The sequence below is a fragment of the Giraffa tippelskirchi genome, chromosome 5 (genome assembly GCF_054371585.1).
Source record: "Giraffa tippelskirchi isolate mGirTip1 chromosome 5, T2T-mGirTip1v1.2.pri, whole genome shotgun sequence".
Classification (NCBI taxonomy): Eukaryota; Metazoa; Chordata; class Mammalia; order Artiodactyla; family Giraffidae; genus Giraffa; species Giraffa tippelskirchi.
The window spans coordinates 173,118,460-173,136,782 of record NC_137279.1 but is presented as its reverse complement, the minus strand read 5'-3'; the positions used below and the strand labels follow the sequence as shown (position 1 = coordinate 173,136,782).

At 36.8% G+C, this 18,323-nt stretch overlaps 1 protein-coding gene across 2 annotated transcripts in view; it reads left to right on the top strand.

Moving 5' to 3' along the window:
- Nucleotides 1–18,323, top strand: part of CMPK1 (cytidine/uridine monophosphate kinase 1) — a 35,446-nt gene that overhangs the window by 11,410 nt on the left and 5,713 nt on the right. Inside the window, exon 2 of one of the 2 annotated variants that reach the window (XM_081492834.1) lies at nucleotides 15,680–15,826. The exons of the other annotated variant lie outside the window; for it this stretch is intronic. Coding sequence (XP_081348960.1) covers nucleotides 15,680–15,826 — 147 coding nt within the window. The remainder of the gene's footprint in view (nucleotides 1–15,679; nucleotides 15,827–18,323) is intronic. 2 annotated transcript variants of the gene reach the window in all.

Sequence of the window (18,323 nt, the reverse complement as noted above, 5' to 3'; positions counted from 1 at the left end):
GTTCAGCCTTCCTTATGGTCCACCTCCTACATCCTTACATGACTGCTAGAAGAACCATAGCAGGGGGCAGGGGATAACTGTCTTATTCTTTGTGTTATGTTGACTTGATCACACCGACTCTTCTTAGCTTTAAAGCTGGTACTTTTAGCCCAGTTACCATATGAAAGTATATTTACTCTAACATTTCAGTTAAATTAAGAACATATTTACAGACTAAACATGTGATAAGAGCATTTAGAATTTAATAGAGAACAGGTGTGACTGGACATACTGTTTGCTGACAGTTTTCTGCTGCTTGTTGAACTTTGATAAAGGAAGAAGCCCCAGTTACTATGTTCCATTCTCAGAAACTTTGAGGGACCGGGTCCCAAAAAAACACAGGGTTCCATGCTTGGTTTCCATCAGCCATCTCCAGAAGACCAGTAAGTTGGTTCCATTCATCATTAGGGTATATTCTATACCAACAAGCAATTAAATATGCTCAGTTTGGGACATCACAAAAAGACTCCTTCCTTGCTCACTTTTTGTTTGGAATTTCCATGATGTAGTAGTTGTTGGTGTTTGTCACTGGAAAGTTCTGTGTATTTAATTTGGCCTATGGGACTTACCTTTACAATTAAGTATAGTTTAGGTGGATATTGATAATAACATGGATTTTTTCCTCTTGGTGTCTACTGGGAGTAAAGAGACAGCCTGGATATTTTATTATGTCATTGGGAGTTGACTTGATGGCTAGTTTAGTTTTTTATTTTTTAAATAATTTTCATTTATCTATTTTTGGCTATGCTGGGTCTTCTTTGCTTTGCATGTACTTTCTCTAGTTGTGGCGAGCCAGGGCTACTCTTCGTTGCGGAGCACAGGCTCTAGGCGTGGATTTCAGTAATTGCAGCTCCCGGGCTCTAGAGCACAGGCTCAATAGTTGTGGCACACAGGCTCAGTTGCTCCAAAGCATGTGAGATCTTCCTGGACCAGGGATCCAACCCATGTCCCCTGCATTGGTAGGTAGGTTCTTATCCACTGTGTTACTAGGGAAGTCCTAATTTAGGTTTTTAAATTGGAAATTTTTATTTGCTACTTGTTGAATGATTATTGGATGAGACAAGTGGAAATGGTGTCAAGAATGGGAAAAGGCAAGAGTGAAGCCAATGAAGCAAGGATGGTCAGAGTCTGGCTGAGTGGTGGGTCAGATTTGCCTGACTCTGTGTGTGGATCAAGTTCCTGCTCTCATCTCCCTGCTAGGGTACAACAAAATGATGAAGTCCATCAATTTGGAGTCTCCATTTTAATTTCCACTAGCAGATTCTGACATGCAAAGGCCACAGTAGCTTGATGGCAAGATTATGTCTCCTTGTCTGTCACCTAGGAATTCCCTCAGAGGTCCACTGTGGAGTAATAGTCACTGCAAGTCACAAGACCTGGGTTCAAGTGCCAGTCTCCGCTAATTAGCAGGTCAGCTTATCTCAGTTTCCCCTTTTGTAAAATGAGAAGTTTGAAAGTAGATGGTCTAGATAGCCCTAAAACAGATCTGTATTCCAAGACTTCAATGTTAGATAGTAATCCTGTAATCCTATGTAGTCACATTCAGGAGGTATATTATGCAGTCACTGTGAATAGATATATATTCTTTGCCATTGTATGCTATATGAATGGGAGTACCAAGGAATTGTACTTAATAAATTCCCACTGAATTTTATATTTACATAGAACTTCAGAGTGGTAACGAAGTATGTGTAAAGGCGGGAAAAGGAATAGCTTTTTGAAATGGAACAATTGTGTATGTATGAATTTTTTTTTAATTAAAAATATTTAAATATTTAAGAAATGGGATGTTGAGCCAACTTTCTTACAATATAGCATAGTATTAAAAAGAATGTAGACTTTGAAATCAGATGTTGGCTCAAATCTCAGTCTGCCACTTATTATTGTTAACTTTTCTGATTCTGTATCTTCATTTGTAAAGTCATGATAATAATGCCAGTTTCACTGGGTTGTTATAAAGATAAAATACCATAATGCTTCTACCATGTTCAGCACAGTACATGGCCCTCAGTAAAATGTGTAAAGAGTAACATTATTTTAGAAAAGGTCTATGGTAAAGAGATCAAAGAGTAATTTAAAGTAGTTTGAGGAAGCATTGTTTTCCCATTGTTTACTATGGCATAAGGAAATGATTGCCCACACTAGTCAGTTTACAGATTTTTAAAAACTCAAGGTGGTATTTTAGAGTCTACCAAATACGAATGGGCTTTCTACTTAGAGAAAATATTTGGAGTTAGCTTAGATTTAAAAATCCTAGAATGGGCAACTAGATTTAAGGAAAAGTTTATAGTATAAATGCTCTTTATATTCAAAAGAGGTTGCTGCTGCTGCTGCTGCTGCTGCTAAGTCGCTTCCGTCATGGCCGACTCTGTGCGACCCCATAGACGGCAGCCCACCAGGCTCCCCCGTCCCTGGGATTCTCCAGGCAAGAACACTGGAGTGGGTTGCCATTTCCTTCTCCAGTGCATGAAAGTGTAAAGTGAAAGTGAAGTCGCTCAGTCGTGTCCGACTCTCAGCGACCCCATGGACTGCGGCCTACCAGGCCCCTCCGTCCATGGGATTTTCCAGGCAAGAGTACTGGAGTGGGCTGCCATTGCCTTCTCTGTCAAAATAGGTTACTAGATGCCAAATGGAGTGAATGACCTAATGATTGGGTAAGTGTCACTAGCTAAGCCTGTATATATACCTTAACCATCCTCTTATTAATGATGTGAGTGCTTTTACTTTCGGTTACTTTTTAATTATACAAATAGTACACATGCATTATGGAAAAATTAGAAAATACAGATGAGTAAAACAACAGTGTAAAAATCACCAGTAATGTTACCATCCAGAAAAGACCACCATTAATTAATATTTTGGGACATACATTTCCAGAGATTTATTTTTTTTTAGTAGACTCATACTCTGGAAACCTGCTTTTTACTGATAATATCACAAATATATTATCATGTTAATAAATGTACTTTTACCACATAATCTACATGATGATATCATACTCTATAGATTACATACATTATTTAATTAATTGGTTCTTTGTTTTAGAAATTTTGTTTCTTATTTTGCAGAAATCATATTCTGTGTTTTTAAAAAAATAACTTGGAAATATAATTTACATACCACACAACTCATCCACTTAAAGTGTACAGTTCAAAGGTTTTGATATGTTAGTATGTTACTAATTTTTTTTTAGTTGTGATAAAATATATCAAGGGCTTCCCTGCTGGCTCAGATGGTAAAGAATCTGCCTGCAATGCAGAAGACCTGGCTTCAGTCTCTGGGTTGGGAAGATTCCCCTGGAGGAGGGCATGGCAACCCACTCCAGTATTCGTGCCTGGAGAATCCCCATGGACAGTGGATCCTGTCTGGGCTATAGTCTTTGGGTTCGCCAAGAGTAAGACACAGCTGAGTGACTGAGCACACACACAAAATATATCATGAAATTTGCTATTTCAACCACTTGAAGTGTGTAATTCAGTGGCATAAATTGCATTTATAATGTTGTGCCACCATTACCATGATTTCTAAAACTTTCTCTTCACACCAAAGACTCTACCTTTAGGCAATAATTTCCCATTCGTCCCTTCCCCGAGCTGCTAGTAACTTCTAGTCTACTTTTTACCTCTGAATTTGCCTGTTTTCGGTACATCATATGAGTAGAATCATACAGTATTAGCATAATGTTTTTAAGTTTCATCCGTTCCTTTTTATGGCTGTATGATGGTTCACTGTATGTATATATTACATTTTGTTTATCCATTCATCTGTCGTTGGATGAGCGCTTGCTTCCATCTTTCCACTATTGTGAGTCGTGCTGCAATGAACATTGACATACAAGCATCTGTTTCAGTCGTTTGGTTATATAGCTAGGAGTGGAATTGTTGGATCATATAATTCTGTTTAACTTGTTGAGGAACTGCCAAACTATTTTCCACAGCAGCTGTGCCATTTTACCTTCCTACCAATGATGTGTGGTTTCTTTATCTTCACTAACACTTATCATTTTATGTTTGTTTGATTAATTATCACCACTCTAGTAGGTGTACAGTGGTATCTTATTGTGGTTTTGACTTGCATTTCCCTAGTGACTTAATGCTGTGGGTATCTTTCATGTCTCACATGGCCTTTTTTTTTTTTGAATAGCCATCCGAAATGAAACTTCTGCAGGGACCACATAGGGAGAGGAAATTCTAATATACATGAATGAATTGCTTGAATCAAGGCATAAGAAAAAATAATAAATAGCCATTCTAATGGGTGTGAACTGATATCTCATTATGGTTTTGATTTGCATTTCCCTGATGACTGATGATGTTGAGCAACTTTCCCATACTTACTGGCCATTTCTAGATCTTCTTTGGAGAAATGTCTATTTGGATCATTTGTCTTTTCTTCCCTGAAGAATATTGCATTTTAAAAACTATCTTGTATAACTTTTAAAGCTGGGTTGTTTTTATTACTAAATTGTAAAGTTTTAAAAATATGTTTTTGGTATAAGTCCCTTATCCAGATATATTATTTGTAAATGTTTTTTTCTATCCTGTGGGTCATATTTTCATTTTCTTGGTAGTGCCCTTGAAAGCACAGAAATTTTAATCTTGATGAAGTCTGATATCTTGCTCTTTAGAACATACAGTATGCTTTCTATTGCCTGTGGTGCAGAGATTAAAAGATTGATAGTGAGGCCAAAACTGTAAAAGAGGTATAATTGGTGAGTGTCTGTATTGTGCCTGAGACTGAGAGTTGAGGGTGGAAGAGAGAGGGGATAGTGTAGGTGGAAAGGAAGAGTGGGAGTAATAGATTTGTGTTACTTCCTTGACTGATTCCAGGGCATAATTGGGTCTAAGCTCAGTTGGTAAAGAATCCACCTGCAATGCAGGAGACCCCTGCATTCAGTTCCTGGGTTGGGAAGATCCGCTGGAGAAGGGATAGACTACCCACTCCAGTATTCTTGGGCTTCCCTTGTGGCTCAGCTGGTAAAGAATCTGCCTGCGTTATGGGAGACCTGGGTTCCATCCCTGGGTTGGGAAGATCCCCTGGAGAAGGGAAAGGCAGGCTACGGTCCATGGGGTCATAAGAGTTGGACACGACTTAGTGGCTAAACCACCACCCACTCCAGTATTCTGGCCTGAGAATCCCATGAAGTCCATGGGGTCTCAAAGAGTTGGACACAACTGAGCAACTTTCACCAATTCAGGCTAGAGAGGTGGGAGAGGTTGTCCATTTTGCAAAATGGTTTCCAGCATTCTTCCTGTTGTGTAGTTACAGCAGGGAAAAAAGTTTTCCATAAAAATTACCCATAAACTTATCACTTATTAGGACATTTCCTTTGTGTGAAAAAGTCAGATTCTCATCAAGAAACAAGAATCCCTTATATTCTGGTCTGCATTATATAAATAGGGATAGTTGTCTGTAGTCAATGTTAAATCCCAGGCTGGGCTAGAATTTGATAGCTATACCATCAAAAATGTGTATTCATAGACTGACTTTAATTTTCGATTAAGAAAAATGTAATCATGAAGGTAAATTTTATACCAAAATTTTTTTAAAAACATGTACTACTTTTTAAAGCTAAATATTGATTTTTCTTCACACCTTCTGTTGTGCACAGGTTGATGAACTAAAAATGAAGATGATTCTTTGTTGTCTAAACTAGATTAATTTTCTCTTTCTTAAAAAAAAAACAGTTGAGAGAGGTTGGCACAGTAAAGTTCTGAAAGTGCTCCAAGGGGTCATTCTGGAGACTAGAAGTAGTGTGGTTACATTGTCTGCCATGGTGGTGTCATTTCCAGAACATCCTGCTTATAATTTTGAACTCAAGTGCCTAGAATAAGGCTTCACTGAAATATGTTTCCTTTTAAAATTCTGCTGCTGTGCCTTTTGGATCCTCTCAACTCAGTGTGTCTCTAAATTTCCATCTGTTTCTAGGCTATAAAACTGGACTGTTTTCTGTCTCCTTCTATAACTCTTGACTTCATGCCCATGCAGTGTGTTTCTGTGTTGCTATATTATACTTTTGTTTCTCCTTTGTTTGAGGAATGGATCACTTTCCAGGGAAATTTTTATCCAAACATTTGAATTGATTTTTGCTGCTATTCTCAACAGTGATTTAGTTTTAAATTCTAAATAAGTTTGTGATTGTGCAGGTACTGTTTTTCTTTTTTTCATAAAATTGGATAACTTTTTATGTAGAGATATTTATTCCTAATGTTAGGTTATTTATTTTGCTGTTCTCTTAGGATCTGGAATTAATAAAACACTTAAATCATCAGTCTTACTTTGTGATATTTGCCATTTAGAGATGTGTAGATAGAATATAACCTTTTTTAAATTAAAGATTTTTAAAGTTTATATGTATATATGTACTTTGAGATTCAAACAGTTTGAAAGTACATAACGTAAAAAATGAAAGTTCTCTAATTAAGCTTAGCTTACTCTCCTTTTGTAATCACCTGTCAGAATTTTTATGTGTGGCTTTCTGGTCCTTTTTTGATATATTTATACACAGATAAAAATGCATGCACAAATATTGCCTTTTGTTCTGTGCCATGCATTTATTTGCTTAACAGTATATCTTGGATAGCTTTCTATATCAGCACATGTAGATAGCTCTACTCTATTTATAATATATACAATAATCTATTTAACTATTCATATATTTGTGGGCATTTAGATTTTCTGTTTACAAATGATGCTAACATCAACTGTCATGTACATGTGTCTTTATGCATATGTACAACTATTTCAGTAGCTGCTGCTGCTGCTAAGTCACTTCAGTTGTGTCCGACTCTGTGTGACCCCATAGACGGCAGCTCACCAGGCTCCTCCGTCCCTGGGATTCTCCAGGCAAGGATACTGGTGTGGGTTGCCATTTCCTTCTCCAGTGCATGAAAGGGAAAAGTGAGAGTGAAGTCGCTCAGTCGTGTCCGACTCTTAGCAACCCCATGGACTGTAGCCTACCAGGCTCCTCCATCCATGGGATTTTCCAGGCAAGAGTACTGGAGTGGGGTGCCATTGCCTTCTCCGATTTCAGTAGCACAACTTCTAGAAATGGCATTACTGAGCCAAAGGGTCCACAAACTTAAATTTTGTTAGACTCTACCTAATTGCCCTCTAAAAATGCTTAGGCAATTTACACTCCCACAAACTATCAAGATGCTGGGTTCTCCCCCACCCCTGGTCCTTGCCATAGCCAGATACATCTTTTTATTTTAACCAAACTGATGTGTGAAAAATGAAATTACATTGCTTTAATTTACATTTTCATGATTACCAGTAAAGTTGAGCATCTAGTCTCTCCTTTTCTCTGAATTGTTTGTTCTTATCCTTTGCCCATTTTTGTATTGAGCATTTTTCTTTGTTAGTAGGATGTCTTTGTATACAGTGTATATTACACTGTCACCTTTGTATGGTGAAAATATTTTCTCCCAGTCTGTTGCTTGTCACTTGGTTATATCTATGTTATCGTTCTCTGTTCAGAAGTTTTTATTATTTATATGGTCAAACATGCCGTTTTGATTCTTATTTTGGAGTGTCTTTCTCAATCTTATTTCCTGCTGGTACTATCCTGTGATTGGGTTTTCTTGTTGTTGTTCTTTTGTTTTGCTTGTATTGTGTTGTTTTAGAACTTTAATTTACCTGAAATTTAGTTTTGCATATGATGTACAAGAATCTAATTTTTTTTAAAGATGGTAGCCAGTTGCATAGTATCAGTTATTAAATAGTTCATCCTTCCTCTGTTGATTTTTAGATGATAACTATCATTTATTGAATTCTCATTTATACTTGCGTTTGTTTTTGGACTCTATTGAGTTGCATTGTTATGTTTGTCTATTTTTATACCAGTATCATACTGTTTTATTTATTTATTTTAAACTCATGTCCATTTAAAATTAAAAAAAATTTTTTCATACTGTTTTAATTACTATAGCTTTATAATATTTTATGTCATCTGGTAGGACAAGTTCACATTTGTGTTTGTTAATATTATTTTTGAGTTTGGTCATTCTCTCACCTTTACCCCTTCTGACAAACTTGAGAATCAACTCATCAAGTTTCGTTAAAAAATAAATAATCCCAGTTGAATTTTCATTGAGGTTACTATCAATTTATAGATTAATTTGTGGAAAATTTATATATTTACTGTATTGAATCTTTCTATCCATAATCTACCTATGCCTTCTTTTTATGATACTGATTTTAAGTGTTTCTAGTTTCTCCATATAATTCTTACATATTAGTATCCCTAAATTTAAGGTTTTAGTACTGTTTAGTACTGTGTAGGATTTTTAAAATTGAGGTACAGTTGACTTGAATAGGATCTTTTAAAATGTATGTTTCCTAATTAGCTATCACTAGATGATTGGAAGGCTATTGACCTGTTTGTTTATAAGAAGAAAGTAAGCAAGATAAACACATTTTTGTAGGTTCTCAAAAGTTCTTTAGTGTACTTAAATTCATCTATGATGCCCGTTTTTGGAGCCTGTGTGTTTGAGGATATTTTGCATAGTGAATTGGATTCATGTATCATACTTTTCTTATTCTGTAGTTACTCTTTGACTTTGCACCTTTATTGGTATGTAATTTGTAGTTTAGCCAGTGGTTATCTTGGACTTTGCTCCAAGAATAGCCTATACAAGTTACTATAACTCTTCACTAACCTGAGTGCTCTCACGGTAGGTCTTGAATCTAGTAGTGTAGACCACATTTTTAGGAATGTTTTCTTCAGGAGATGCTTCTGATTTTAACAGCTGACAATGATGTTTGGCTGTGGCTGATTGTGTAGTACAGTATAGATATGATTTCTGGTAGTACAGATATTCTATTTTAGAAATGAAGAAACTGAGATCTAAGAAAGGTTAAATAAATTTCCTGAATTCTAGGCTCTTAGACCACCTGCAGCAATATCTGTGTTGTGCTGATGTGTGTTTGTAGGCTCTGAGTGACTGTAAGAATTGATCATTTAATTAATAAGATGAATGTTTAAGATTAACAAGACCTCTCTGCCTATCCATTAGTGTTGGAAATTTTCGAAATATTGCCCCTGATCTCCTGGAACCCCTGGAGGTTTCTGGGCCTCATCGTCCTTCATCTTCGACTGTTTTCCATCCCTTCCTGATATAGGGGCTGTGGATTAATTCTGAATGGCTGAAATGACTTAAAAAAGATAAAAATACTGGAAATGACCAACTAGACTGAAATTGGAAAGTGAAAATTCCAATTCACAGTTGCTATAGGGGTCATTTGGTATGTAAATCAGATGCCAAAATCCTCAGTATTCTGAGAAGCCTCCTGCAAAAAGTTAGAGGAATATTGAGGCCTACACAAATGAGAGAACAGTCTGTTTCATGGCTTCTAATTCAACCATTCTTTAAGTTTTATTTATTGTTCTGTTAGATTGGTACAAAAGTAATTGTGGTTTTTGCATTTTTGAAGTTTGCTATTTGATATTGAAATAAATTCTTAAATAAATGTGGTTATGTTATACATCATTTTAATGCATAATTCTTTGCTTTATGTTTCTTAGCTAATGACCTATTACTTATTTTATATTTATTTTAGACTAGAGAAATGATGTTAAACAAAGAGCAAATTTGAATGATTTTCTTATTTGAGTTCAAAATGGGTTGTGAAGCAGCAGAGACAACTCACAACATCAACAATGCATTTGGCCCAGCAACTGATAACGAACATATAGTACAGTGGTGGTTCAAGAAGTTTTACAAAGAGATGAGAGCCTTGAAGATGAAGAGCATAGTGGCTGGCTATCAAAAGTTGACAACGACCAATTGAGAGCCATCATTGAAGCCGATCCTCTTAAAACTACACAAGAAATTGCTGAAGAACTCAATGTCGACCGTTCTACAGTCATTTGCTATTTGAAGCAGATTGGAAAGGTGAAAAAACCTGGTAAGTGGGTGCCTCGTGAGCTGACCACAAATCAAAAAAATCATCATTTTGAAGTGTTCTTTGAAGTCTTCTCTTACTCTGTGCAGCAACAATGAACCATTTCTCAATCGGGTTGTGATATGCAATGAAAAGTGGGTTTTATACAACAACCAGCGATGACCAGCTCAGTGGTTGGACTGGCAAGCAGCTCCAAAGCACTTCTCACGGCCAAACTTGCACCCAAAAAAGGTCATAGTCACTGTTTGATGGTCTGCTGCCCGACTGACCTACTACAGGTTTCTGAATCCTGGCAAAACCATTACATCTGAGAAGTATGCTCAGCAAATTGATGCGATGCACCAAAAACTGAAATGCCTGCAGCTGGCATTGGTCAACAGAAAGGGCCCAATTCTTCTCCATGACAATGCCTGAGTGCACGTCGCACACCCAATGCTTCAGAAGTTGAACGAATTGGGCTACGAAGTTTTGTGTCATCCAGTATATTCCCCTGAACTCTTGCCAACTGACTACTGCTACTTCAAGCATTTCAACAACTTTTTGCAGGGAAAATGCTTCCACAACCAGCAGGAGGCAGAAAATGCTTTCCAAGAGTTCTTCGAATCCCTAAGCATGGATTTTTGTGCTACAGGAATAAACTTATTTCTCATTGGCAAAAATGTGTTGATTGTAATCGGTCCTATTTTGATTAATAAAAATATTTAATCCTAGTTATAATGATTTAAAATTCACAGTCCAAAGCCACAATTACGTTTGCACCAACCTACTAACCTCATCATTCCCCAAGTAGACAGTGCTGGTAGAGACTGAATTCCTCAGGGAAAGTTAATGCAAATATGAAAAATTGACTTTATTAATTAATAGTGGAGCTCAACTCACTTTAAATATGTAAATCACTATTACATCCTTTGTGAATATAACCTAAATATCTCCCCAAATTAGCGTTTTGCCTGGCACTTTGTAGAGACTTAATAAATACTTGTGGATTTAAAATAAGTTCCACGTTTTGGCTGAATTAAGGTTTTCTTACATGAGTAGCAAACATTGAGGAAAATGAAATAGTGCTTTAATTGTCTACAGTTGAATGGGTTATATTCCTCCTTTTTTCTCTTTTGCAGGATGTAAGCTTTTAAAATATCACTGTTTAATTAGAGAAAGAAATATGCTTCATGTTAATTTGGAGTCTGTCTGCTAAAGATTTTGCCTGAGAAAAGATTTAGCTTGGTTTATAACTTTCATAGTTTGTAGTTAATATGCTGATTTGAAATTAAATAGGCATGGTCAAATGTGATGTACATAGTCGGAAATACGTTGAGGGCGAACTAAAAATGAGATTGGAAATCCACTAGCAATTTACATCAGATATTCCTTTTAGCCTTTCTCCCACTGGATAGAGTCGATCTGTCTTCTTTCTTTCCTTTCATTCCTCCTTCCTTCCTCTTTTCTACCCCCTCCCTTTCTCTCTCTCTATCCACGCCTCTTTCTCTCTTTCCTAACCTCCATATAATGGTGATGATAAGAAAAATCATTTTTCTAACCCTCTCTGGAGATCAGTCCTGGGTGTTCATTGGAAGGACTGATGTTGCAGCTGAAACCCCAATACTTTGGCCACCTCATGTGAAGAGTTGACTCATTGGAAAAGACCCTGATGCTGGGAAGGATTGGGGGCAGGAGGAGAAGGGGACGACAGAGGATGAGATGGTTGGATGGCATCACCGACTCAATGGACATGGGTTTAGGTAAACTCCGGGAGTTGGTGATGGACAGGGAGGCCTGGCATGCTGCAATTCATGGGGTCACAAAGAGTCGGACACGACTGAGCGACTGAACTGAACTGGGTAAAACTGGAAGGAACCCTAAACAGTTGACCAGTTTTAAGCATCTGGGCACTGTACAGCAGTTCTTACAGTCAAAAGTAAGTTCTCCAAGACTGGCAGATAAAGTTACTGAAAACTGCTATTCATACATTTCAGTAATTAAAGAAGTTCTATTGGAAATGCCTTTGAAGTAAATGATAGCCTTACATGAAATGTTGCTGGGATGCCCTAAGCTGTAAAGCTATTGTTTGCAACAGGTGCCAAACCGGTGAGTCTGAACAGCCCCAGGTAGCATTTCTAGGTGTTATGCTGAAGGTGCATTGTTGATAGTACAGAATCAGAACTAGATTTTTAAAGTTCATGAATCTTACAGGGAGTGCAAAGTAAACTTAGATGCTTCATACATGTGTCAGCTGTTTAAAGGACACCCACAGTTTTAACTCACTTGGTTGCTTTAAAAATATATCTGTGTCTGCTATCTCTGCTGTGTTCCCTCTATGGAATACAAGGCTCAGTAGCAGTTCGATGGCACTTTCTAATTGCCATACTCACAAGAGGAACTGCCTGGCATCTGCATTTCTTCCTGCCCCCAAGGACTTGCCATTTATGCATCATTTGTACCTTGAACTTTTTTTTTCTATTGTTTTGGTCTTGATTGTTTTTCTTGTTATTTTTAGTCACATTACCTGAATTTAGAAAGACGGAAAGAGAAGTTATTGAGATGATTTGAGATTTGATACTATGAAGTTGTCAACATTTGTCTAGTTGTAGTAACATAGGGTGCTATTCTGTACTTGTTGAGAAGTAGTGCCTTTTTCCTCCCTCCTAATCTTAGGGTCTGATTTGTAGAAGTTATTGAGTTGTTTCTCAACATCTTAAAGGAGGAAATGAAAGTAAAAATTTAAACGGTTACTCTAATAAATGAATTGAGTTTATACATTTGTCACTAGAAAACTACTATTTTTAGCTGAATAGTAGCTTGTAATTGTAGTTATTATAGTTTATAGTATTTATAACCTGCTGTGGTTGAATGTTGCTCTTAAGGCTATAATTAGTAACCTACTAGATTTTAATTACTAGGAAATTTCAGAGAATGTGAAAACGTTTTGATTAAGCCTGAGAAATAGCCATTCTTGCTTTCCTCAAAATTGGCATCAGTGACTACTTAATGACAGCAGAATGCTTTGAAAACATGCTGTTTAAAGTCTACCTATTATTAAATACCATAATAACCAGTGTGTAAGTGATAGTTGCTTTTTTGTTGTAGAAACTCTGTGGTAAGAGGAAAGCTTCAGCAAAATCCTTAAGAAAAATATAGTATAAAGAAGTAACTGGTAAATAGAATAGTTTTTATAAACTGGAATGTAGATGAGAAATAGAAAGATATATATACAAATTTGACATGATTATATTTATTTAAATTCCTTGTCTCCTTGGGCTTTGCAAATAAGGTTGTTTTTTATGTAGTTTTTTAAAAAAACATTATTTGTACACTTCTACAATTTACAGCTAGTCTCTCTTTTTAAAAAGTGACGTGCCAAAACCCATTGTAATGTAATATAAGCTTGCAAATTTGAGCTCTTCAGTGTCAGGAAACAAAAAGGGTGTATACTAATTTCTAAATTACTAGCTGGGTTTCTAAATGTATGTGTTGTTCCTACATCCAAGGCAATCTGTACAGAGCAATCTGTATTGTTGGCGTTTCACTGAGTGTTTGCCATTGTATAGTACTGTTTGTGTCTGCATTTATTCAATATAACCATATGCTATAATCCCTAGACCAGATGAAAGCATCCGGCAAGCATAGACTTCCAAGTAGGAGCCAAAGTAAGCAGTGGAAAATGAAGCTGCTATAAAATTTTGTGGACAGTAGTTGCAAAATGCTTTCTGAAATTTGTACATAGTAAATGGCAAAGTAGGTCACATCTAATTTTTTTTTAATAAAGTCTTTTCCATACTCATTTTTCAAAAGTATGCTTGGTATAGCTTATACTTGGTGATAAAAAATCGGCATTTTAAAATAGTGTGGTGTGAAGATAATTTTAAAATAACAGTTGAAATAATTGAGTACTTGTGTATTTATTTCCATTTTCTATAAATGATGGGAGTGTTTTTAAAAGGCTGTTACAACAACTGAATACACTTTTGATCATTTCTTCTAATGCAAGGAGCTGTATGCCTACGAGAGACATGAGCAATGCTGTGGTTTTGTTTATTCTCATCAAACTTTATATCCAATTTTAGTCAGCAAATAAACTATTTAGAGTTTGTTTTCCTTTGCTGACTACCTTATTGTTAGCTTACTTTTAGTAAACTAGAGCAAGTTTAGCCAGCAATTTTTGGAAATGGAAAAGGGGTAAAGAATGTGTGGCTTCTGCAGTCCAAAAAAAGAGAAAAACACAGAGAGAAAACTCACTATCGCATGAGTAATTGAGAGAGTTATTTTTTTGTAAAATGTATAATTGAAACATTCTATTTTGGAAGGAGAATGGTGGGAGTGTGAACTGTCTCAAATCTTAACATTGAAATTAAAGATAAAATTTATCAAATATTTATTGTACACTTAATATGGATGAGATAAAAACTCATTTAGGGAGTTTTAAGAGTTTGGGATGTGATGATTGTTGTAACTGAACATTGGATATAGATCTCACTATCCTGATATTTGAGAGTAAAAATAGATTTTAAAAATAGATTTTATGGCTCTTTTGATTTAATAAAAGGAAACATGCAAGTCCATGTGGGGGGAAGAAGCTTTTCAGTAATTGTCTCTCAGATCTGTATCTGTTTCACATTCTAGCCATGCAGAGGTGGCAGAATAAGACTATATCATCTTAGGTAATAGTTCAACTATTACCCTATACCCTGACCTAACACATCACTGTGTAAATCCTTAATAATACAGTCATCACAGTCATACTACTGCTGTACTACTGACCTTTTGCAATATATTCATATGTATTATCTCGCTTAAGTCCTTTGATTGGTCTTTCTGTCTGAACCTCTAAAGTGAATACATATACATATACATGCACACAAACATATATATGGTAATATAAGATGGTGTGTATATACAGTACAAAAATATTTCCAGACTGTTTAAGTATCTTCATGATGGCAAGGAGATAATTGTTGGCTTTTATCTCTTACTATGTATCAGGCTCTTTGGTAGGCATTTTATATACATTATCTCATTTAATCATCACTACTAAATTGTAAAATAGGTAGCTGTATTCCCATTTTACAGATGAGACCTCTCTAGTCACATCTAGAGAGGTAGGAAATGGACTTTGAGAATGGTAAAGAAGATACTGATCTAGATGGAGAGACAGTGATATTCTAAGACACTATTTGATTGTGTGTCCACTCTCCAGAGTGGTCAGGAAAGCTCATTTTGTGGAGGGGGCAGGACTTGTACTGTTTACTGAAAAAGGGAACAAAGCAGAAAAATCAGGTTTGTGTAAGTGCTGACAAGTTCAGTTTAGATGTGTTGAATTTAAGGGAGGAAAGGAAAGATTTTACAGAAGGTGGGTACAGCCAACTGTGGTAAGATTTGGAGGGGTTGCCTTGAATTCTATAGATTTTTTAAGGCATTTCTTTGAATATTCTTGATTACATTTAAACTTTGTATTTGTGAACGAGTATAATGAGCTATTAATCCTTGTATAGTTATATAAATTTTGGGATGATTGCATGATTTTGAACATTATAGCTACCATGCCCTATGTAGGTTAAGAATATGAGGATTGTATGAAATCTCTCTAAAATTTTTCCCTATTATTTATTTATTATATAAGCAAGGCTTGTTTATTGTAGAAAAATTAGAATATAGAAATTTCCATGAAGGGAAAAAAGCAATAGTCCTATCACTGGGTTGAATGTATTTTTATTTTCTTCCTATGTTTTTTTTCTTTCAGAAATATGGCTACACACACCTTTCTGCAGGAGAACTTCTCCGTGATGAAAGGAAAAACCCAGATTCACAGTATGGTGAACTCATTGAAAAGTACATTAAAGATGGAAAGATTGTGCCAGTTGAGATAACCATCAGTTTGTTAAGGAGGGTAAGGAGTGTGAATACCAACCAGTTTAAACCAACAAGGAAATGAGAAATTAAATCTGCCCTTCCTTTGAGTAATGAAAAAATTGGAGTATTGAATTTCTTGCTTGTGGAGGGTGGTCTTGGTGTTTGAGAATGGTAGAACTGGAGATTCCACTTTCACCTGGGAAGAAATTGGACAGTAGGAAACATTCTCTAACTTGGTCTAGGATCAGCTACAACCTAGCATTCATATGTGTGCACTTGACCCTTCCCAATGTGCAGACAGTCCATCCTCCTTCTGTTTCTATATCTTCTTCCTTTTCTCCTCCTCTTCTTCTTCCCCCTCCTCCTTTCTCTTTTCTGTTTCCTTCCTTCCTTTCTTCCTTCCCCCTGTCCCTCCCTCCTATGACCCTCCCATTGTTGCCGTTCTCTCAGTCGTGATGTTTCCTTTTCTGGTACATTCATCACCATCTTCAGTGCGAAATGCTGAAACTAACAGCTATCAAACTAAAATAGGTCCCATCTAAAAACCAGATACCTTGGGTCTACATGACTCTACTACAGATTCTCAAGATTATAGTCATTAATAGGTATTTTCACATACAAGAAATGTGGAGGAGAAATGGATAAGTGGGAACAGCAAGAAATAGTTGAAAGTTGATTGAAAAGAGATGTATGAGCTTCTGATTGGAACCAGAGAAACTTGAAGAGTGGCTCATTCACACACATTCTTACCTCTTGTCTCAGAGATTAGAGTAACCTGCTACCATTCAGAGTAACAAAATCCTCTCTCCTTATTCTCTGAATGTAATGCCCTTTCTCCACTTTTATGTCTAGCTGTGAAAGAGTAGTCTATATTTTTTACTTTTTTCAGTTTCTGCTCTTCAGCTCTTGGCACCAAGATTCTATTTCCATCTTCACTTAAACTATTCTGAAGTTACCAGTGATCTTCTCTATCAAATCTAGGGGATATTTTCAGTCATTTTTCTTTTAACTTACTGTCTTTTTGAAACCCGTTCCTCCTTTGTTCTCTGTGACGTAATTTCTCTTGATTGTCTTCCTCCTTCAGTGACTGCTATTTCTTAAGTCTCCTTTGATAAGTCTTCTGCAAATTTCTTAAACCATGATGCTTCTCAGGTTTCATCCTTGGTTCATCTCTTATTTTATATATTTCTTGCTGGATGGTGTTATCCTTGCCCAAGGTTTTCACACCATGCTAATGATGCCAAAATCTGTAACTCTAGCACAAATCTTTTTTTTCTGAACTCCAGACCTATGTTTCTAACTATTAGGCATCCATCTGAGTATCTCAACGAGTGTCTCAAAATCATCATGCCAAAGGCTGACTGTATCATCTAAAATGTGATCACCCTTTATTTCCTGTCCTTGTTAATGGTTCTACCATCTACCCAGCTGCCCAGGCCAGCAATCTAGGATCCATCCTTTATTTCCACCTCATCCTCACTTTCCCAAATCTGTTCAGTGAGTTCAGTTATCTTTCTCTTTACCCTCTTGACCCTCTTCTATTTAGCATTTTTTCTTTATTACTGCTGCTGCTGCTGCTAAGTCGCTTCAGTCGTGTGCGACTCTGTGCGACCCCATAGACGGCAGCCCACCAGGCTCCCCCGTCCCTGGGATTCTCCAGGCAAGAATACTGGAGTGGGTTGCCATTTCCTTCTCCAGTGCATGAAAGGGAAAAGTGAAAGTGAAGTCGCTCAGTCGTATCCGACTCCCAGCGACCCCGTGGACTATAGCCTACCAGGCTCCTCCGTCCATGGGATTTTCCAGGCAAGAGTACTGGAGTGGGATGCCATTGCCTTCTCCTCTTTATTACTACTATCATCTTAATTCAGATCCTCTTTTTTTTCTTACTTGGACCATCACTAGAGCCTTATCATTAGTCTTTTGCCTTTAATCCATCTTTGTCCCCTTATTCATCCTTTATGGTGTGGTCAGAGTTTTTTTTTTTCCTCTAAAGGTGATGGGAACATGTTCTTCTACTGCTTAAAGTTTCTCAGTGGTCCTGTATTGTTTGCAGAATAAAAACAAAATCCTTAGTGTGGTACAACAAGTTCTTCATTAATTTTGGCCCTACCCACTTTCTAGTCTAGCTTGCTTCTCAAAAGGAAGGCTATGACAAATCTAGATGGCATATTAAAAAGCAAAGACATCACTTTGCCAACAAAGGTCCATATAGTCAAAGCTATGGTTTTTCCAGTAATCATATATGGATGTGAGAGTTGGACCATAAGGAAGGCTGAACACGAAAGAATTGATGCTTTCAAATTGTAGTGCTGAAAAAGACTCTTTAAAAAGAGTCCCTTGGACATCAAGGAGATCAGACCAGTCAATCCTAAGGGAAATCAACCCTGAATACTCATTGGAAGAACTGATGCTGAAGCTGAAGCTGAAACTCCAATAGTTTGGCCACATGATGCGAATAGTCGACTCATTGGAAAAGACCCTGATGCTGGAAAAGATTGAAGGCAAAAGGAGAAGGGGGTGGCAGAGGAAGAGAT